The following is a 22,895-nucleotide window of genomic DNA, read 5'->3' as shown; positions in this document are numbered from 1 at the left end:
ATGAAGCCTTCCAAGAGTTAAATCAGCTGCTGAGCCCCTGAGGATATCTCCTTGCACTCCCTAGGGAGCTCCATGGCACCAAGCCTTGATGTTTTGGCAAGCAAGCCTCTAATCGACGCTCAGGTAAGCCCTCCTGTGTGGGCAACCTGCAGCCATCAGCAGCAAGGAGACATTCAGCTGGGATGAAGGTGCAGGGCAAGTCCCCTTCACTGTGCCGGGGGCTGCGGCAGGACTGCTGGGTGCCTGCAGGCAGCAGCATTGCCCACACCCTGCACCCACATGGGGCTCTCATAACGGTGAAACCTCACACCCTGGACACACACCCATAACTCATGCCAGCCTTCCAACCCTATCGTATTTTTAGTTTCTACAAAGCTTTGTCCTCTGCCTAAGACTGCAAAAATCAAGTTAAACAAGAGAGGCTGCAAAAAACCTTGCTGGCAATCTGAGCGCCAGACAGTGCCCAGTAATCCCACCTTGATGGGGATTTCAGCAGACTGAGTCCTGGTGCTCAGGATGGAGCAAGGGGAAAATGGGGCCACCGGCAGCGCTGCCGGCAGGCAGATGGCCCAGGGCAGCAGGACCTGAACCCAGCAGCACGGTGAGTGTGTGAGACCAGTTATGGATGGTGAGGATGAGCAGATAAGGCAAAGCTTTTCAAAGCCTTCATTGAACAGCTTGTCACATGGCAACCCAACCAACCCTGCAAATCCTGCTGCGGGCAGGGCTGGGGGGGGCGGGGTGGGGGGGGGCCAGGAGCATTTCATGCACCACCCTTGCCAAAGAGTGAGGATAGAAAAAGAAGTGGGTTTTGTTGGTTTTATTTTCCCTAGTCTAGCCCATCAGTGTGGGTTCAGACCCCAGAGGGTTTAATACCACGCTGGCTTTTAAGTACTCAGGACATCAAGAATTTTCTCCTCATTTGATCCTGCTGCACATCACACCTCCTTTTGCTGCATGCAAGAGGCTTCAGCTCCATGCAGAGGGGATGGAGCTGCCTTGTGTGCATGGTCCCACTCATCCCCCCTGCAAAGGCAAGGGACAAGACACAGCTACTCAACGCCCTGCCTGTGGCCCCTGGGGAACGGGACAAGAGCTCGCAGGCAGCCCAGAGTCTGGGCTAGCATGTGCCAGGAATGGGGAGGATGGACAGGAAGCAGGTGAAAGGGCTTCCCTGCTCTCTGCACACTTCCTGCTCCATCAACCACCATGCCAGGGCACAGGGATGGCCCCTTCTTGGCCATGCTCCGGTATGCAGTGCCAGCCAGGGAACACCACCATGGCCACTACGGCTTCCCTCCAGGACAAGGAACAACCAGGGCCACCTCCACCCCATCCCCAGGATTGGCCACTTTGGTTCCCTTCTTGCACACTGCAGCACCACTTGCCTCCTGCCTTCCTCCCACTCCCCCTGGTTGCTGGGAAGGGTGAAGAGGAGTAAACAGAGAGGATGGGAAGGATGAAGCAGCATTTTCAGGAGGATTCAGGCATTCAGTCTGGGCAAAACCCTGGTGCTGGTGTCAGCCTCTCAATCCTCCACCTCCCACTCAGTTCATGGGGTAACAAGACCACAAGTAATTCAGGGTAAACAACAATTTGTGGTACTGTGTGAGCAGATAATAAAATGGCAGCTGATATTGAATGGGGATAAATATGTTTTTCTTATTTTCTTACCTTTACAGTCTTATAATGTACACCAAGCTATTCCCTCCCTGGAACAAGAGCTCAGTTTTACCAGATAGTCCAAAAAAATGTTCAAATGAGAGTCACATATTAAAAATTATTTGGAAAAGAAGAGCCTGTAAAAGGAAGAACATCATTACGGCCCTCTACACATGCATAATTCACTAAGTGCATTTCTGCTCTCCCCATTTAAGAAGGATATAGCTGGACTGGAAAACATTCAAAAAACAATAGAGATAGCCAAAGGTCTGCAGCAGCTCTTATACAGGAGTGTATAAATAGTCTAGCACTTCCATCCGGGACAGACTTTGTGGCTCAGGGACTTCATATTTAATAGCCCATGATGGAGTTTTCCATCCTGACTGGAAGAGCATTTGTGGGAAGAATTACTGCCCACATGACTTGTTCATACAGTAGCCAGCAGGACCAGCAAGCCTGGCACAGCTGCCAGAGGTGCCACATGGTCAGCAGCGACGCTGCACAAGCAGCAAGACTAGCTCCCACCTGGCCAACGTCCCTTTGACCCTCATGGTGGCCTCATGCCTGGGCTTTGCAGCTTGTGTGTGAGGCTGCTGGCTACCCTGGCCAGGGAGGTAGGGCATATAGCAGAAACTCCTCTCTTCCCTATCTCTTCAAACACTTGATTCTTTTCAATGAGTGGGTTAATGTGGCTTTTAAATACCTGGAGCTACATCAGTGGCTGCATGTATGAAGCCAACTTCAATATGGGTGAGCTCCACAAAAAAGTAAAAAATATTTTGGGCTGGTGAGTAATTAAAAGGTGAGGACCATCCACCCACCAGGTGCTGTGCTGTCACCCAGGGTTGTGCAGGGCTTGCAGCTCCCATCAGCCTGGCACCACCCCATGGGTATCCATCTTTTGCTCCTACCTACCAGGGTGTTTTTTGGCCCTGTAGCAAAATGTAGTAGCTAGGAAGATCTTTGGTATCCAAAATGTGATTGTATTTATACTTGCATGGCAGGGAGAACTTCAGCTCCAGCCTTTGTCCTGGGGCTTTATTCTGCTTTAGGCTACAGGTGGACAGACTTTCACAGGACATGTGGGTTTGAATCACAGGCTCAGTCTTGCACACCTGGGCAGGCTGTAGGTAGAGGGAGACCATTGAAACCACCTTCTCCTGTGCTCCCATTGAAAAGAAAGCAGGGGCTGCACAAATACCTTGGAGTGTTGGAGCCCTCCAGCACTGAGTTTCCAGCTACTCACAAGGCAATAATACCTTAATAAGCCACTAAGTGGCTTTTGAAACCATCAGCCAATTACTGCTTTAAATGCTTTCAATGCAATGGCCAAGGGTCCATGATTGCTTGGCCCCCCCCTTTCAGAGAAGCAGCCACAAGAAGCTTCCCAGCGGCCAGGTTGGGGGAAGGAGTTGCCCCTGCCTCGTTAGAGCAGGAGCAAGCTGGGGTGACACCCCTCTTGCACTGGGAGCAGGCAATGGCCGGTGGTTCACCTGACTGGGATGACCCTCTGGCTGGGATGGGGCACTGGGTGGGGGAGACCCACAGCATGGGCAAGCCAGAGCAAAAGATGCAAGTGGGAGGAATTTTTTCTGCTGGCAATGACGTCAGGGTGAGGGACTGGTCTGATGTGCAAGTAATTAGCTGTATCACCTTGTTTTGAAGGCTTTCCAGTTTAATATAAATAAAAACCCTCTGGAGACAACAGGTAGCAACTGAGGCCAGGAACCATAAACTCCCACAATATTGGGCTAGCATAGCTGTTACCCTTGCAAGGGCTAGCCAAGCTGATTATCCATCCTCCTGCCATAAACTTTGCTAGGAGTTGTTAGGGGATCTAGTGAAAGAAGGTCTTCACATGGCACAGCCAGGCCAACCCTGGTACCAGCCCGGGCAGCATCCCTGGGCCTGGCACTCTCCAAGGGCTGTCCCTCACCTGCTGCCCCAACACTTTCCCCTGCAAGAGGACACCCTGAGAGTAGCCTGCACCCAGGCTTGCAGGAATCTCTTTAAAAAATCAGCTCGTGGCTTCTTGGCTGCCTCGGACCCAGGAGAGGGCAGCAGCAGCCCAGGCTGTAGCCTCAGCTACCCTTTCCAAAGCTAGTTGTCTCCTAAGCTGCTTAGAGAAAGCTGAGAAAGAAAAGCAATGTATGGAAGGAGCAAGCAAAAAGGAAAAACCCAGTGGGCAGGCTAGCAGTACTCTCTTGGACCTCAAAATTGTTTGCTTTCAAGGTGGAAGTGGAAAGGAAATGGTCTGTCTTTGTCAGCACACTGGGGTGCCAAGGATTTCCATGGTAGTTTGTCATTCCTTTGATATCCATGGTCACTGTACACATGCTTTTTACAGCACCAGCAGATAAGATGGCGATGCTGGGGACATTCCCAATAGAGGTGGAAAGTAAGCACAGGCAATGACATGCAGAGCATGCACTTCATGCTGTTGCAGAGATGTTAAAAGCCCACGAGATCCTGCTCTGGAGCTGTCATGGCTTCACTCAGAGCACTTCAGGATACTGAAACATGATTACCAGTTCTTCATGGGCATGCCAGCTGCCTTTCCCTCACTGAGCTGGCTGCCCTTGAAAGGGAAGGTTGGAAACGGGAAGTTTCTCTCTCTCCACCTTGCTACCCCAAACATGGGGTCCCTCCCAGCCCAGCCTGAGGTTCACAACTGAATGCTGTGAAACTTGTACTGCACATTTTCACTCGCAGCATCACCTTTTTAGGTCAGCATCTTCCTGTGCAGCTTTCAGCCCAGCCAGACTGGTAGCACCTTCCTGGTTTTACTGGATGAGATCACCAGGATGAGTCATGTAGCAGGTGAGTGGGAGGAGGACATCCTTACAGACACACTGAAATCCTAACCACCGCTTTGACAACATGTTACGGAGCCAACCTGGCTTTTTCTGAAAGCACTTCCATTTCTGCATGTGTTGGTCTTCCCCAAGGGCACATGGGCAGCAGCATGTCCCTCTCCTGGCTTGCAGCCTAAGGCTGAGCCCTAAGCCATATGGCCTCCGTTCTGAGTCAGGCTTAATTGATTCCTTTGATTATTTCTTTTTTTTTTTCTTAGTTCACACCCTCTGAAATCACAGCAAAGTACAAAATTGTTGCTTACCAAAGCTGCTGCTCTAAAATGAGTCATTAAAGAAGGAGCCTTGTCACTCTGCCAGACACAGCCTGATTGCTGCTCTAAATGTAACGACACAAGAAAACAGCTTGCTGTTCTCTTTGGGCTTCAACCTGCCTGCACCCCAGGTGTTACCTAGCCTCCATCCAGAGCCTGGACATAGTAACTCCTGCATTATTCCCACCTCTTCAGATGACCAGCCCTTTTCACCCCATTTTCAGGTTAAGGGCCCTCACGACTGTAAGCTGGCTCTGATTCTATTCCTTTAAATTGTGTGCACAACCAAAAGCTCTTGTATATCTTTATGGCTTGGAGCATGGAGGGTATTCCATCAGGGGGGGTCTAATAAGGAGATCCACATGTCCCGTTGTATGTGCTGGGAAAGCCTCTGTAAGCTACTGAACTTGAAGCTGTTGGGCTGGTGAATGCAATGGTCCCCAACGCTTGTAGATGCAGTAACATTTTGGTGATGTTGTGCTTTGTACCAGGCTAGCAGCTTGTTTGGGGAGCTACCACTATGTCAGAACTCCTGCAAAATAGATCTTTTATTCTTTTATTCAGAAAACCATTCAGCCAAAGTCAGACTTGCCTCCTCCATCCACCACTCCCTCCCTGGTGGCACCAGAGCATAAGAGAGGCTGCGGAAGGAAGGAGCGGCAATAACATCTTCAATTATGATGCTGCGTCCACACCAGCTATTGGGAAACTACAAAAATCACAGCCAAACTTTTGAACCTATGACGGCCACCAGACTTATGCGCCAGATCAGCGCCAGAGACTGGCATCAGATACGGGTCTTTTGGAAATTTGTCTCAAGTGTCTGCTGTGAGACCAAGGGCACATGTGAAGCTGGACCTACTTTCCATGACTGCTCTTAGTTCCCTACCTCCCTTTGTAGTCTGGAGCTGACATAACCCCAAAAAAGCATTGCTTAGGTGTCTCTTGTTCACCTCCACCCTGTAGGCAGCTCACAGGAAGCTGCAGAGCATAGATCCCTGAATTTTCTTTCTTCCTTCTTTCCTCTCCTCCATAGAGACTCCCCAGCCAAACCCTGTGATGGAGACCCTAGCCTGGATGCTGGGCACCTGGATCCCACACCTTCCCTACAATGAAACCCTTCCAGGATGTGGAAGAAGGGCACGTCTCTTACGCGGGGCAGCTCAACTTCTCCTAAGTTCTGAGGTGTGCTGGCAGCAGCTTTTGGATCAGAGAAGATATGGCTCCAGTGAGATTTGTTGGCTTCACTTTTTTTGTTTTTTTTAAGCAATAAAGTAAACAGATTTCATCTATCAGGTGAGAGGATTTGAAAAGATCTGACTGGATGGCCTGATAATTTCATTTTTCTTTAAAACTGCTGATTGTTTTCAGCACTGTTGAAACATGTCCTAGGCTGCACACCTGCAGGCAGCAAAGGCTCGCTAGCCTAGAAGCATGCCCATATACCTGAGCATTTCAAAATTCATTCATACCTTTGTTGTGGAAGAGACATAAATGGACAGGATAAGCAAGATGACCGTAATTTGAAGCATGCAAAGCAGCCTGGGGTGTTCTGTGCTGAACCGTAGCACAGAACAAGCAACAGAGGTGTTGGAAGGGGGCTGAGAAGTAGAGCTCTGTGGACACCACAGGTATTTTCCAGCAGCCCCAAAGCTGCTAGAATGGCATAGCCACCAAGAAAGGCATCACCTGGACTTTCTGAGTACAAAAATCAGGAGCCAAGTATCAGAACACAGCCTCGGCTATTGCTTGAGCAAATTCAGTCAGTAGCAGTCTTTGAAAGATCAGCAATTCTTCAGTTGAAATCTGGTGTGCACTGTTGTATGGATTAGCCAAAAGACAGGCTGTGGAGGAGATACCCTGCATTCCCACTGCATGCTGTTTGTTGTGACAGAGCTGTCAGCCAGGAATTGGATATTTTTAGCCTGGTTTCCAAAGAAAACAAAGCTCCAGCAACCATGCTCCATCTGTCAATTCCCCCTTGCAACTTTTGAATGGTGGCTACTTTTAAAGACCTCTTTTTTTTTTTTTGCCAGGGAGATACAGCTCCAAAATATCAAACACCCATAAGCATCAGGAAAACAGGCAAGTGGGTAGAGGTAGAAACACCTCTCCTCCCAAAGTCACGGAGATGATGCCATCTGACTGCCCGGCACTGCCACTCTCAAATACCCCAAGAAGGCTGAAGAAACCTTATTGACATTCACCCCATGTTGGACTTGGGACCACGACGCAGGACGCATGGCTTCACCAGCCACAGAGCTCGCAATTGGGGATGAACACTCCCCAGTACGGCTGCAGTCCAACACTGCTGGCACGGCTCCTTCCCCTCCCTTGGTCCAAATGGGAGGCCATGCTTAGGAGGAGACATCCTTTGTGTATGGGCAAAGCCAAACAGGAGGAGTAACTTAGGTGAAAGGCTGGGCTGCCAAAGGGAGCTCCTCAGCCAACTGCTCAAGAGACTCAGGAGGCATGGAGTGTCTCGAGCTTGAACAGAAATAACTAAGCCTGGCTGCAAGCACTAGCTGTGCAAAAAAGGGGACTTCTTTTTCACATGTTTATGTCTTCCAACCTTGAAATATTAGTCTCCTGTTGCCTAAAGCACTGGTGTAGCCAGACAAGGAGATTTTTCTTTTAATCCTGCTTTCATGGTCTAAATACTATGAATGATCATGTGTTTAAATAAAATAGCATTTCCTCTGAGACAAGACCAGGCTAAGCACTGTGGGTTTTTTCCAGTGCTACAGCATTTTTTTGTAACCTGATTCCATGAATCCAGCCAGACACCAGCAAAGCAGTGCACCAAAAGTGTAGATTCATCCATGGCAAACCTGACACAAGTAAGGTGTCCACCATCAGTGCCCAGCACCCAGGGAGCAGGCTGGCATCCTCCTGACCCATTGGTGCAGCAGTAAAAGCAGTGCTGTGGGAAGATCAGTGTGATCATTGTTCTCTAGTGCTGTTTTCAACATGATATGGAAAATTACTGGGCTGCTTTAAAGGAGTCATCCCTGTATCTCATCAGTGGCTTCAGCATGCCCTTTCTGGCAATAACCTCATGTCCAAAGCCCCACGTTTCCAGGACTTGCTGCATGCCTTTGCCCAGACCATTTGCCTCAGCAACTCTCTGGTTACAATAAATCAGAATATAACTCACAGGAGACATGAGGTGGGGTCTCCTTTCCTGAAAGCATAGGTTTCTATTTCCAGAAATAGTTTGTAAACAAAAAACAAAAAAATACTCAGTGTATAGCAGGAATTGCGACCAAATAGAGGCTGGAGTCTTCAACATGGTAGATGGTTGATGACATGCACATCAATTTTGTTGTGCCCTCTGCTTTCCTGGGAAGGACACGCAAAATGAGAGTGCTGCATCTTCCCTCCTCTGCTCCCATGAGTTGTCCACAGTTGACCCTGTGGTAGAAATAGAGAGATGCCTGCCTTGGTTCATGAGCCTCTCTGTCTGGCATCCTTCTTCTGTTGCTAGGGTCATATTTGACCAGCTGCTCCATCTAAGCAGGGTCAGATTTAACATCCCACTAAGCCGTTGTCTACACTCACTGTATTTGATTCTGTGGTACAGGGTAGAGCTTGTGGCTCTGGCAAGGTGCAGCTGCGGTGGTTTTAACCCCCACTTGCAGCCTCTACACCCAGGAATGTTTGATGTGACCCATATAGTAGGTTTCCTATTAGAGACCGTGCCTGTGCTGTGGTACTATCAAGAGCCTCCTCACTGCTGTGATGGGTGGTTTCTTCTGCTGCAGCCTTGGCAAAATTGAAGAGCAACCTAACCTCAGCATGGTCCTCTTTTTTGTCTCCTAAACTAGGAGAATGTCCCGCCCTCTGGAAGTGGTGCCTTGAATGAGAGTACGGATTTCATCTGAGTTACTGCAAGTGAAAGAACTTTCAGACCCAGGTGATGCCCAAGTTTGAATATAATGACGCATTGCTTTCAGGAGCTCTTGGAAATATTGCCTAGCATCCTTGCTTATCTTCTCCATAACAGTCTTCAGAAGCTATTTTGTGGATTACAAGATGAGGAGGGATCATTAAGGCAACAGTTGCCATGCTGAGCCAGGCCAAATAGCTGTCCATCCCAGAACCCATCTCCAGCAGCGGTCAGTAGCAGGTCCTTAGGGAAGACAATAGGAAAGTCTTGCCTCAAAACCTCGTATGGCAGCCAAGTGCATTTGTCAGTGCTGGTCTTCTGGAAGGACTCGGAGCTGAGGTGGGGGTGTCCAGCAGCAGCTTTCCCTGGAACAACCTCAGGCTCACCTGCTTGTGTGCCAGGAGGTTTAGCTGCTTTGTCAGCAGGAGAAACAGACTTCAGTGTTGGGTGTTGCTTTCTTCAATTGGAGATCCAGCTGTCTCCAGGGCCTTCCACTTCTGCTCTGCAAACAAGTCCTTCCACTTAATAAAAAACTGTTTGGGATTATTGTTGTAATTTTGAATAACTTTTGTCTCTGGAAAAAAGAAAACAGCAAAATTCCCTGCAGCTTGCTTTCCTGTAGGACATATGGTAGCCTCAAAAGTCCAGGAACAAGCTCTGACTCCTGGTCTGATCTCGTAGCTATAGGAATGTAGTCACACTTTTATGAGCATGTATTTATTTTTTATTGTTTGGTATGGATTTTTAAATTTTGTTTAGCTTTTTACTGAACTTTGGCTCTGGCCTTCAGAGGCAATCACAGCCATTACTGAAAAACTCTGGCAGACCTTAAAAAAATTCCTGAATTGCAGAGATTCTCAAACTTTTCTTGCAGTTTCCCATGGTTGATCAGTGGGATTCTCTTGTGCTTGCCTCCTGCTTGCTTCCCTCACACAGAGATCCCTGAGCCTTTGAAAGCTTTGGCAGCTGGCTGACTTTCCAGGGCATACACATGTTGTTCCTGGCCTTAGTCCCACCGGTGGTGGCTGGTCCAGACTGGCAGCTCTGATCTTGCTGCCAGCTCTGATCCATGCTGACCATCCCTGCTATGTTCTTCTTAAGCAAGAGCAGCTTGGGGTGACACAGCAAAGACAGTTTTGAAGCATTGCAGACACTTCTTTGCCTCAAATTATCTGTGCGTCTGAAGAAAGGCCTGGTGAAGAAGGGGTGGCAGAACCAGCCTGATAAGATCAGCAGATCCTTGAGGCTCAAAGCTCTGCTAACTTCGAATTGAGCATCCTAAATTGCCTTTGCATTATCTGGGTTGGGAAATCTTCTAACCCAGTCAGGGCCAAAGACAATAAAATAAGTTATGTCTTTTAAATATGGAGTTTTGGTTCTTTATAAATGAAGTGGATTGAAAAAACTACGTTGGTCGTGTCTGGTTTACAAACTGCTGCAGAGAAGGTTTCTCTGGGTTTGCACTGTTGGTTTTAAATGAATCACACTACAGAGCTTCACCAAGGGCCTTCAAGGCAGCTGGCCTCTGCTTCTGCTGTCAGGTGCCCATCTCCTCAGGGAAGGCTGCCCCAGGTCTTGCCACTGGTGGCTTCTCATCTCTTCAAATGCAGTCACTGAGGGGTCTGTTGGAAAGGCAGGAGGAGCAGCCCTCCTAGGGCTTACAGCAGGAGCAAATCTGCCCTCAGGATTCCTCTCCCTTGCTTGTCTAATCACCAGGCTGAGTCATAGCAAGCTTCTTCGGGGCAAGAGCTGAGTGTTTTTGTAGCCTGTAGCCTGCCCTGGTGTCCACAAGCAAAAGTCAGGGGTGGAGGTGAGCTCTTAGCTCTGCTCTTCTCTCCTGCTGACTGGCCATGCTTCCCACCACCACGGGGATTTTCCAGGCAAACTTAAGGGAGACTAAGGAAGAGTAAACAGCAAGGAGACAAACAGTTCTGGACACATTTCTTCAGGACAGAGTGGAGTCATACCTACAGAAGGCATACTGTATCTGGATACTAACTGTGATTTTTTAAATTCCCTTTGCCTAATGATAGTGGTGCCTATGCTTGGAGGCTGGCAACTGCCCGGCTGCTCGTGGCAAGCAGAGGTCTGTTGCCAGGCCAGAGTGGGGAGAACTGGCTGTCACTGTGATGCCACTGCTGGCATCCGTGTAGAAGGTGGAGGGCACAGCTGGAGTGCCAGTGGCCAGGCGTGAGGTTGTACTGGCCAAGCAGCAGCAAAGAAGAGCAGGAAGAAAAGCTAGAATGGCATTATTAAAAGAAGACATGAGCCTGTTCTTGCATCTACTTTGCTTTCTTGAGCATCACGTTGGCTGGGAAAGCAGGGTGGCTGCTGTCCGAAGGGCACAAACCCCAGACTTAATTGAGGGTTAGAGTTTGTTTAGATAATGTAAGGGTGGTAACACTCCTCCATGGCTTTGATTGTGTTCACAAATGCATGCCCATAAATGTTTGTATCTGCAGGAGTGCCCTGAGCCTGGAAAAGCAGCCCAAACTCTGCTTCCTTCTGGTGCATGCTTTTTTTTGCTGGTTTGTTTTCTTTATCAAGAGTGGTGATGGTGCCTCCTTTATTTAATGGCTTTATTTTTAATGCTTTATAGAACACATCACCAGGGAACCAGAATTCTTAATTACAAACATTTTAAAAGAAAATGGACCATCTCGCTGTGGGTGGGTCTACTCAACGTCACTGCTGCTGCCTGGGAGGCAAAGTAAGACAACTTCCAGCCTTCCTGCCTGCAGGCTTTAGGACTGGCTTGAAGAGCCAAGAGCTGCATAGATGAGGGTGATGTTTAGGTTCCCAGACTGCTTTTTTAAGTCAAATAATATTTTCAGCAGGTTGAACTGTTACTAAAGGAAGAGAGGAAGGTGTCAGGTTTTTTTCCAAACACTCTGTTTATGTTCTCCCAGGAGTGCAGGGAGAACAGGCACGTTTTCAAATGTTTTTACTTTTTTGAGCTGTTTTTCTGTCTTCTGTGCACTGTTGACGTTCCTGCTCCTGGAAGGTGAAGCCAGCGGCTGCAAATCCCATTTGTCTGTGCCATGTATATACATCTCCGTCGGGGACCAAGCACTCCCCCAACACGCAGTGATGCTGCTGCCTTGCCCAGCACAACAGTGGCGAGACAGCAGCGTGTATGAGGTCTGCAGTGACACAGTGCCGGGGTCTTCCCCTACACAGCCTGAAGCCGACACTCTGACCACTGAGCCCATGGGGACCAGCTTCCCTCTACAAATGGGGTCAGCCTGGGAACAATGCACCTGCAAAGGCAGAGGCCAGCTGTGCTGTCCTGTTTGATCTCTTCGAAGGGTCAGGTCTTTTGTACCATGGCAGTTGTAGGATGTTAAATCATCCTGCTTGCTCCCTTAGTGCTTCACTGTTTGGTTTTTGTTCACAGAATGGGAGCGGTTCAGCACTACTGGTAATGGGTCACAGCAGGCCATACAGAAACCACTGCACTGTGAAATAAGTTCAGCATGAGAGTTTAAGGTAAGTGTCTTTGTTCTTTTTAACATGCCTTTTCCTGCATAGCTACTTCATCACTAGTCACTGAAAAGCCAGGAGATACTGCAGAAAACAGTATTTGCATGCAGTCCTGCTCCTCCTGCTGCTGACCCCAGCCCTCCACATACCCACGCAGCCTCGGTTGCTCCGACAAAGGCTGGCATGCTGGCAGTCCTACAGCTATCGGCAACACACATGGCACTGCCTCGCAGCCCTGCTAAGACATGAACCAGAGGCCAGCCACAGCCAGGGGAGACTGGGGAAAAGATTGCAAGCACGGGAAGGATCCTCCCATTCTCCAGCTGACCATAGCTACCTCTCAAAATGTTTCCTTGAGGCAAGCTGCCCAGTATTTCACTCCTTTAAAGCCTGAGGACATCACTGTCCTTGGAGAAGTTGCTGAAGTAAATTGGAGGCACTTTGCTAAATCTTCTAAGTGGAAGACAGCAGGATTAAATTCCACTTTTGATATAATCCTCAACCCCTTCTTCAAGGGAAGTGCAGCGTTGCCTCTGGCCCCGGCTGGTGCCTCCATGCTGAATCACTCTGATCCCAATGTAAATACAGCTCTTTGAAAAAGGGCAAATGTTTTCTCAGCTGCTCTTCTTCTCTTCAAATGATGGGCTGATTGAAATTTTTATGTCTGCAGACATAAATATATGCAGTCAACAAATCCTCCTTAGTAAGAAGCTATCTTCACAAGATAACTGGTTTTTGGAAAGCATATTGCAAATCCACTGGCCATTCCTGGACCACACTGCTCTCCTGCCAGCTTTTCTTTCTCCTTCCCTTCAGTGATTTACATTTTATGAACTCCTAAATGGGCTGATTTGTCACTGCAAATTAATCTTAGCACATTGTCAGTTCAGGCTCCTGGTGTCCCCAAGACTTTGTTTCTGCTCAGCCCTAGAGCTGTGTTTGCCCCAGGAGGCAGCAAATATAGCCCTTTGGCATGACATGCAGCAGTGATCCAAAGGGCCAAAGTGCTGAGGTGGGTGCCAAACTGCCTTCTCGCTGCAGCAGCCACTCAGGCAGCTGCTGTGCCCTTACCCATCATGGTTATATTCTCCGCCTCCAGGTCCAGTCCTGAAATGAGGGCTGAAGCCTAAAACCAATGGGACAACATTTCCACCAGCTCTGATGGCACACTGAGACTTAGGATGTGTGCTAAGCTCAGGACTGAATACTATGAACCCAAGCCCAGCTCTCCTCTACTTTGGAAGTTGTTAGAAACTAGACTTGAGCATTCACTCACACAAGTTCAACATTTTCCAATCTAAGAGGGCGAGGGCAAGTTCACACCACCCTGAGTCCTTGTGCATCACAGACTCACAGCCTGGCCACATGGAGGAATGGGGATGATGTCGCCCGTTAATCCCTTCGATGGACAGCAGTGCTCTTCCCTCTTGCCTTGGGGCTGAATCCCTGCCTGGATGTAGGGACAACCTCAGGCTCAAGCCCACTCTTGCCAGATGCTCTTACCACAATGCCTTACCCTGGAGCAGCTTGCGGAGAGCCTGGCTGGTTTTGAAGCCTGCCTTGAAAAATGTCACCTAGTACAAAGCATCTCCCTGAGCCTCCAGCCAGCCCTGAACTGGTCCCTTTGGAGGCTAGGCTGCCCCTCCACCTTGGATGCTGGCCTGCCAACTGCAGCAGCAATATTACCATGACTTTTACCTCCTCTTACATGGCCTTCACAGCACCAGACGTAACTATTTCATAGCAGCTCACTGTAGCAGAAATTAATGTGCTTAACAGAGATGTCCCACTCAGCTACCCCACTCCTCACTCCAACCAGTCATCACCCCTACAGAAAACCTCAAGTCTGTGAATACAATGTCAAAATAACACAGGACATTCTACTAACTTTTTTTTTATTATTATTAAACTGCTTAAATTTAAGCAAAGCTGCTGTGCAATTTTTCCAGTCTTCCCACCGATGTGCTGCAGGGTTTGGGAAGGATGTCTCATAATTTAGCTCTATCTTGTTACAGACTCCAGTAGGTTTATTGCTTGCAGTAATATACAGCCTTGGCTTCACTTTGTGAATCCCTTACTATCCCTCAGAGAGAAAATATTAGATTGAACGTGTAAGTATTTTTAGCAGTGCTGTTCTCCATTTGAGCTGCAAAAACCAAGGGCACAGACATTCAAAGCATCTTTTCCTAACCTCAAGTGATCTACCATTAGCCACAAATGACAGGCTTGCAGCATGCATCAGCCCAGTGAGTACCAATGGGAACCACCAGTGTGTACCCAAACCCTTTCAGCAGGCAGGAGAGGCTCTGAACATAACACAAAACAACACAACAGATTTGGGATTGTTTGCTCCCTTTCAAAAGGCAGTCTTGCTTTCTCCTTTTCCACCCTGTATAAATGCATGCTGTCAGCCCTAATAAAAGGGAAAAATAAACCAGGCAATGGGGCTATCGCTGCGGGTATGATGCTGTTCAGGATAGCACCCAACTCTGCTGTAGCACCAGACATTTTGGAAAGGGTTGCCTTCTCTGGGAGAAAAAACAACCTGCTGGGTCAGATAGCTACAGGGGTCAGAAACCTTTCCCCAGGATCTGTGGCAGCAAACCTACACTTCAAGCATTGAGAGGGAAAGCCTGAGAGCATAGGCAAGGGATTTTTGCTGGCAGAAGCTTGCCAGGTTTAAGAAGGGCAGTCTGGCCATCTCCTGGCTGAGAAACTGAAAGCAAAGTATGTTCTAGCAGCTTACTGGTGATTTATTTTTTTCTTTTGAAATGCCAAGGAGATCAAAATAAAAGGCTTGTCTTTTTTTTTTTTTTTTTTTTTAAATCCCCTTAGATTACCAGAAAATCCATGCTCAGTTCTGGTGGGAAACAGGAACAAACTGTCCCCGCGGCAGCCACTGCGCGGCTCCTGACTCATGCCTCCACATTAAGGGCAAAAAGGTGACACCCTGATGCTGAGAGTGCTTCAAGTTCAACCTCTGGGTCAGTTTATGTTACCTGAACAGTGTCACAGAGCACCAGGGGAATGGATCTGCATTGCAGGGACTGGTGGCATAAACTCCAGATGCTGCCTAATGAAAGCCAGGTGAGACACTGCGAGGGAGTACCTTGTACTGTGGGACAGAGAGAGCTACTGCAGGGCCTGACCCTGCCAAGGGGCCATTTCTCTCAGCTCCCATCAGGTTAGTGACAACGAAGGTACTCGGTACTGCCCATGGTCCTCCGACGTCCAAACCAGCTGCCCTTCAGTTGACTGAAGCCCAGTGCGAATCACATTCGAGCAGGGATGGGGGTGTTCTGAAGGTAGAAAACACACCTTATCTTGCTTAAACACAGAGCTTACAAAAGTATCAGTGAAGGTCATGAGATAGGGCCAGAAGTGGAAATTTTAAACAACAGGGGATTGATCCCTTCAGTGCTTTTTTCTGAGCTTAGCTTCACAATTCAGTATCTGACATAAGTAGAGATGTATCATCAAGCCCTCCTGCAGTGGTGGTGAAGACAAGCTCTAGTGCAGTCTGCTGGTCTATGGGCAGAGAAAAGAGATGAAGTTTATTCTGAGCTAAAGCTCTGAAATATGCTTGTAAGGAAGCTGGAAAATTCCCTTCCCAACACTTTTTTTTCCTGTGAGAAGGGAAGCTTTTTCAATCTGACCTTGCCTGGACATAGGCTCCATGTCATGTAATTGACCCAGGAGCACTCTATTTCCCACAGCCTCTGCTTGAACGTGCAATGCACTTCCAGGTCCTGGGTGACAGTGTAAAGTTCAACCAAGGATCACTCTATTTAGCTGTGCTAGGGGCTCATCATCTCAGTGGGTGAAAATGTTTAAAGAGGTTAGAGGCTTTTCTGAGGGAGTATTTAAACTCCATCTGTCAAACCACTTGCATAGAAGAAATTTATAGACTCTGCCAGCAGTACTTTAAATTGCCGTTTTCTTGCCTTTAATTTAGTAGCATGCATTATTTTCACATTGCCCTAAGGGAATAATTAATCTGTGACAAATTTATGCCTATAAAAATTATAAATACTAGATTTAAAAAAACAACAACAGTAAAGAAATTCAAAGAGCCACACGTTGATGAAAGCCACATCAAGAAGGCTTTTGGCAAAGCCTTTGGAATGCCTTAGGGGACGGATCTTTTCAGAAAGCTGTCTAAGGGACTTGAAACCTGCTTCATATCCAGTTTAATTGTGCACAGAAAACCCACTCGCAGACTTTGCACATTGAAAGGAGAATAAAAAATCTTTATAGGCAGAGCTTTTTTTCAGGGTCTAAATGACAAGTTTGAAAATGGGGAAGTTTGGTAATGCAATTTTCCAGGAAACCTCAGTGATGCCCACCAACGCTGTTGTTCTGTACTTCAGTATATAATACAGAGGCAAGTCTGACAAATTAAGGGCTTCACGGGTTGTTTTCTCTCCATTTACAGGAGAAAAGGCAGTGCAGGAACAAAAGTGACATCTCCTGCGAGACTGAGACCACTTCAGTTTCTCTAGTTGCTTTGAAGAAGGTGAACCAACTGCCAATGGTTGACAAGGGAGAGGCATAAGTACCACTGTGGTTGAAGCAATTTTAGGTCTAGGACATAATAAGCATTGCTTAAATGCCCGTCATTGAAATACCCAAGCTGAGATGGCTTTTCTGCTCCCTATCTTTTTGATAAAGCAAATATTTCCGTTGCCTGCATGTAGGTCTAGTACAAAGAAACCGAGAATGAAGGCGGGTGGGTGGATAATCCTTACTGGAGCAAGTTCCACTGTGAACAAAGGAGTGCTGAAGCTCATGTTCCTCAACTCTCTGACCTTGACATTCCCCACACACATGGCCACTCCCATCTGCAAAATAGTCCACTTCCACTAAAATATTTAAGACGCCATTTCCCCATTTCCAAACCTTTCTCCCTCCTCCCGCTACTCCCTAGAAACTTCCAATAGCTCCATCCGGCCCCCACTGCAACAGCTGCACCTTCCCCCGATAGACCCAGCTTGTGCTGGTGTGACAGCAAGGCAGGAGATAGCAAAAGCTTGGCTGGATTTTACGTGTGCAGAGTGACTGCTGCCTAACAGGGTGAACAGCAGCCACGTTTCCCAGTGCTAAAGGAGGTCTGTCCCCTGCCCCTACGGTGACAGACTCTTCAGCAAAAGGGGATGAAATTGGGCAGTGGACTGACAGGTGGCTGGGGACAGGGAGCAACCCCCCAAGACAATTTATGCATAGGTGAGTCTCTCTTAGAACATTCAATGTGAGCAAAACAGCTTAAAAAAAAATCCAAACAAAACTGAAGGCAACTTTCACTACAAGCAATTTTCTCAAGCAGATAATCAGAAACACTGGAGGGAAAAAAGTGTGAGACGGCTAGTTTGGGGGTTTTCATTTTTTGATGCTGGAAGAGGAACAACAGCCAGGCTTTCAATATGAAGAAGCATAATAGTACTAATCTTGGTAATTACATTATTGGTTTTCTTTAACAACTAAATAAATTAGACACACTCCTAGGACTGACAACAGTCATATAAAAGGAAAATGTTTACTAGGGTGATAAACAACAAACCCTGATGTCTCCCATCAGGCAGGACTGGCCAAAAGAGAAGAGGGAAAAGAAAAATCACAGAGCGACAGAACTGTTGAGATTGCAAAGGACCTCTGGAAGTACTCTGAAATGCCTAAATACTACAACTGAAACTGTACTCAACCTAAAAACTTGGCTGAATCAGGCTTGAAACTGTTGCTTGCAAAATGCACAGCAGTGCACACAACGCTGTTTGCTGTTCATTTTGGTAGCAAGACTGTTGCCAATGTGGTTAGTGCAGGAGTGAGAAGGGTGAAAGTATCATTCTGGCTTAACACCAAGTGCAAGAGGAGCAGCACAGTGTTCAGCTCCAGTACAGATGTTGCAGGGACTAGCAAATGCAACAAGAAAGATGAAAGCCAGAGAAGTCTGAAACCTATTCGTGGGGAGCTCCACCACCTCAGCCATTTCCAGACTGAGTCTTTGTCTGCCTGCCTGTGTAACCCCCTCCCCACCCACGCACATTCCTTTCCAGCAATGCTGCTTTATTTGGCTTATTATTATCTTTTTGTTAAACTCACTTAATTGGTGCATTTAACTCTTCATGTTCCTTAACAGTCCATCTGATACCACTTGTTTACTGAAAAAACAGTCATAGCCTTAAGTATTACATTTCAAAACAGCATCTAAATTGAGAAAGGTCTTGACAGTCCCAGTATTCGACTGTGCTAGCTCCATTAACTCACATACACTTCATAAAACACTAGGCATGATAAGGCAAGCTGGACTTTATGAGCTGCAAAACCGTCCAAGTCAAAGCCTGCACACAACCAGGGTATTTCCAGAAATATGAAGTCTACTTTTTCCTAACCTCCTTTAAGACAACAAAGCTGCATCCCCTGCAATGAACTATAGGGCTTTTACTGCATCTAGTGCAGATCAGAGAGGATCTTCTCTGTGCTTGATTAGTTTAGCATGATTAGATTAGCTCACCACATATGCTATAACTTGTCTAAATTTCCATAGCCAGATCTATCAGGAATCTAAGGAAGAAAATACCAAGCACAGAGGTGCCAGCAAAACCCCTAATGCTGATATAATTATGTCAGGAAGAACAAAAAATAAAATATTCTTGTGGCAATTTAGTTTTATTTGGGAAACTGCTGCAAGCTTTACACACACAAAACTGCACCAGCCTGAGGGCACCATTAGCTGCATCCACACGGGGAACTTTGTCAGCATAACACCTCACCAACTTTTAATAGCGTAGCCAAAGTCCACCTAGACATTGTTAAAGGCTGCACAGCTTCAATACGGAATGGGAGGCTTTCTCCTTCTTGGTGAGTGTTTTTGTTGGGGGGCTGGGGACAGGGGGAGGTTGTCTTTTAAGGGTTTTGCTCCACAACAATTACTTTACTACTGAAAAAGTGCTAGTAGACTGAGCTGGTAAAGCACCTTTCACTGCGGGTGTAGTACTACCGGTAAAGCCGGGCCCGGTACCCATAAGTCAAGACATCAGCAGAAGTGCAAAAGGCTAGACCAACCAAAAGCAGGACCATGCAAGGGTATAACCACCCACATATCCTCTGCCAGTTGGTCAGAGCACAGCACTACTAGCTGCTAGCAGAAACCTGCTGCACAGATATAACCGACAAGTAACTTCTGGACAGAAACAGTAAAGTGCCTCACAACCACAGTGTGGAAGGGAAATCAGGAGGGGGAAAAAAAAAAACCCAAACCAGTAAATACTCCTATAGTGCCACATGTTCTTAATCCAGAACAGTGTTTTTCTGCAATGCCACACTCTTGGGAGCAAGGCACCGAGCAGGGTGCCTCCCGCGAGGCTTTGGCAGAGAAGAGGCTCCGCAGCCTTCCCCTGCCACTGGCAGAGAGGCCCCGCTTCTGTCAGTGAAAACAGCACATTTCTGACATGGTAACAACATGGGTTAAATTCCTAGCATGGACTGGAGCAGTTGTAGTTTTAACACTTTAACATGTTCTACCAGGGGAAAAAGCTGAAGTATTTTTAGCACGGCCTGAGTGTTCGTCCCTGTACTGTTCTGGCCTTTTTTGGAATTTTTAACTCTGGAGAAAAATCAATACCCTTTGCAATAGTGAAACACCACCTATTTTCTTTTATTGTTTGCCACAAAGAAGACTCCAAGTTGTACTTCCGAAGACATTAAAGGAGAAACATAAATCAGTTACTTTTGACACAGCTTTCCCCCTTCACAACACCAGACAGTTCACTTACTTATTGTTTCCCTAATTCCTGCCCATGCCCCCCATCCTTCTTACTTACATACATAGCTCTGACAAAACCTCAGTGGAGAAAACATTTTTCATTAAGAAATTCAGTCCCAAGTTGTTGCTTGAATGTGTTGCCCCTCGCTCTCCTGTCTGAAATGGCGTGTGAACTCGGTAAGAGGGGTCGATGAAATACACTAGGAAACTGCATCACGTGCAACTGTCCTCTAGTCCTGCCCCTCACACAGCCACCCACTCTGATTTCCAAGATAAGTCAGGGAGAAGCACCAGACCGCAGTATGTTTGTTTTTATCACGCTAAAACCCCACAGCTCCATTATCCCGTCCACCGTGCTGTGCTGTGGGCAGAGCCCAGAAAGTCAGAGTTAGGTATAAATGAGGAGATGGAGTTTAAGCACAAATGTAACAACAAGAATCGATGCAAGGCAAGTCTGAGGACTGAAAGAGGAACCACATGGAGCAAAGGAGGGACTTTCCCCCTCTCCTATTTTCTATCCCATTTCAAATAATATCCCCTTCCTCCTCCCCTCTGCCTGGCACTAGCATAATCATGCAACATAGCTGTAAGGAACAGACCACGCTTCACACAGCTGCGATCAGCGTGCCCAGGGACAGGCAATGTCCAGCCCCCACACACAAGTCACCAAGGGAAACAAGACTCTTGAAAGGATTAATGGTGAGAGAGGCTCCTGTGGCTGCAAAAAGGAGACTGTGGTTGATCCTCTGCTCCCAGCTGAAGGGAGAGAACAAGCCTTTTTGTTTGTCCCAGTTCTTCTCTTCCTCCTCTTCAGAGGTTGCCATTACCACTGCTTCTGGAGCGGGGGAGGAGACAGGGTAGGGGGGCTGTACTTGGTGACTCAGATTCATCTCTCAGGCAGCAGGACGAAGAAGATGGCCTTGAGGAAGTGACCAAAACTGCAAACAGCGGCCACGAGCCAGTGGGAACGAAGGCTGGGGTCAGTATTCACCACGCATTTTGTGATGTCTGCCTAATGAGGAGGGAACAGAGATCATCAGAGAGATGCCCAGAACCACATTGGTCACTACTGCAGACGCTCCCAGCCCCATGACCCCAGCACTGTGCCACCACTGCTGCAGCACCACTTTGCCACACCATCAACAACTATAAATGCTTGCTCTGACACTCCCACAAGCTGCAAGTTATTAAATCAGGCTCAAGAGCACTGCAAAATAGACTTTCTTCATTCTACATCAACAAGGTGAAGTATGTCCCTTTTCAGCCACCCCTGGGGAAAGAAATGCTACAGGAAGTTTGTAAAGCATTTTCCATTTGAATAGCTAGATAAAAGAAACTTTCTTCCCCTTTCCAAAAGAGCTAGGAAGCCTTGGCAATATCAGCATTCTCATCCTTTTCTGTAAAGCACGATGCTTCCCAGAGGTTGTCCTGTTTAATATAGGCTCAAATTGCTTGCACTTTTTCTCTTGCCTTAATGTTTTATTTGGAACTCATTCAAGCAAGCCAACCCCCAATTTATATCTAAAGCAATGCAAGCTTAGTTTGTGGAAATATGTATGCTGGCAGAGATGCCTCCAAGACGCGTGGGCCAGATTTAAAGATCACTTGGGCAGCTGGTTTCAAGTATTAACAAGAATAGAAGCTGGCCTGCAATGAGTAAAAAATAACAACAATCCGGCAAATTAATGAAGACAGAATCTCAGCTCACATCGGGAGGAGAAGGTGGAAAACATCTGGAGGGTAAAGCAAAGAGGACAGAGGTAGATAGAAAATTGTATCTTCTAGTGAGGGAAACTAACTAAAGTTCTGCCAGCAATATAATTGAGTTTGTGGTTAAAGTTCAGCCTAGCACAAGGAGATGTGGACTGTAGTTCTGTGACAGAGGGAGAACCGTTAGCACATCAGCTTGAGACAGTTTCCAGAGATGGCTTTTGGGTGATAAATGTGAACAAGAATTGGGTCACAAGGGGGGCAAATATTCACCAGCCCAAAAAGGTTTTTCTTTACAAGCTTAACTCAGCAGTCTTACAAGTTTGCCTTCTGACACAAGCCTCTCATTGACCAAGCAGAGGGAAGTCAGACTCAATCCCGAGATGTTCCTCCCATAAAATGGGACACAAGAGCTGCTGAATATGCCAATAATCTTTTCGAGTATTTCCACCTCTGTTCAAGACATGGATGAGCCTTGCCTGACCAACCTTGGTAATAATTAGAAGAAAATAAAAAGGGGACAGAAGGGACAAAACCCTATGTCCAGTTACTGAGTACAGCCACACTAACCAACTCCACCATCATCTACAGACCAAAGGTCTGTCGACAGCAGCCTCAACAGCCTCCCGCACAGTTCCTGCAGGTCCTCCCTCACAAGGAAGTCTGAAAGGCTGGCACGCTGAATCACCCTGCACTGCTGTTCTCCGGGGAGCATTAGTAGATGCTGAGCCCACGAATAACTGACAAGTAGAGATTGCAGGAGGAATGAATACAGGCACACAGGGATGGGAAGAAACATGATGACAGGAGGAAAAGGAATCAGCACACGAGGTGCTCCTGAGGCTGAACACCATGGTGTGGACATGCTGCTGCCTATAGCTACAAAAGCACAAGCAAACATAGCAAGCAGCCAAAATAGCACATAACAGAAGATGCTGCAATGTAGTACTGGTGGTTATAGGTACTTTACCTGTATTGTGGAGGAAAGTAAAATGGGTCTGCCTGAAAGCTTTTGGTGATGGCTTAGCAAACTCATCCTATCTGCATTTGAAAAGAGTCTGAACTTATTCAGCCTGTCCAATTTTAGGGACCAGCGCACGGTTGTGTCACACTGTCTCTTTAGTCAAGAGAAGTCATGACGTGCGGGTACTTGTCTGAACACGTATTCAGATGTTAGGGTAGCTGATCAATAAGAAACCTAATCGCTGAAGGGCTTCAGTGCCTCATGTGAACCAGTACAAGGCCCAAATATGTACGCTGGGTTG

At 47.3% G+C, this 22,895-nt stretch overlaps 1 protein-coding gene across 4 annotated transcripts in view; it reads right to left on the bottom strand.

The window, feature by feature from the left end:
- BOK (BCL2 family apoptosis regulator BOK) overlaps positions 1-22,895 on the bottom strand; it is a 51,649-nt gene that overhangs the window by 12,586 nt on the left and 16,168 nt on the right. The window contains exons 5-6 of one of the 4 annotated variants that reach the window (XR_010373822.1): positions 19,979-20,932; positions 7,959-8,203 (exon numbers count right to left, since the gene is read on the bottom strand). Coding sequence is in view for 2 of the 4 variants with exons in the window: in XM_064457046.1 (XP_064313116.1) it covers positions 20,807-20,932 (126 nt within the window). In the remaining 2 variants the exon portion in view is untranslated. Of the gene's footprint in view, positions 1-7,958; positions 8,204-17,678; positions 20,933-22,895 lie in introns of those variants that run through there. The other 3 variants (XR_010373823.1, XM_064457046.1, XM_064457047.1) reach the window with 3 other exon arrangements.

The sequence above is a fragment of the Phalacrocorax carbo genome, chromosome 7 (assembly GCF_963921805.1).
Source record: "Phalacrocorax carbo chromosome 7, bPhaCar2.1, whole genome shotgun sequence".
Lineage (NCBI taxonomy): Eukaryota > Metazoa > Chordata > Aves > Suliformes > Phalacrocoracidae > Phalacrocorax > Phalacrocorax carbo.
This window is presented reverse-complemented; position numbering and strand designations above follow the sequence as displayed.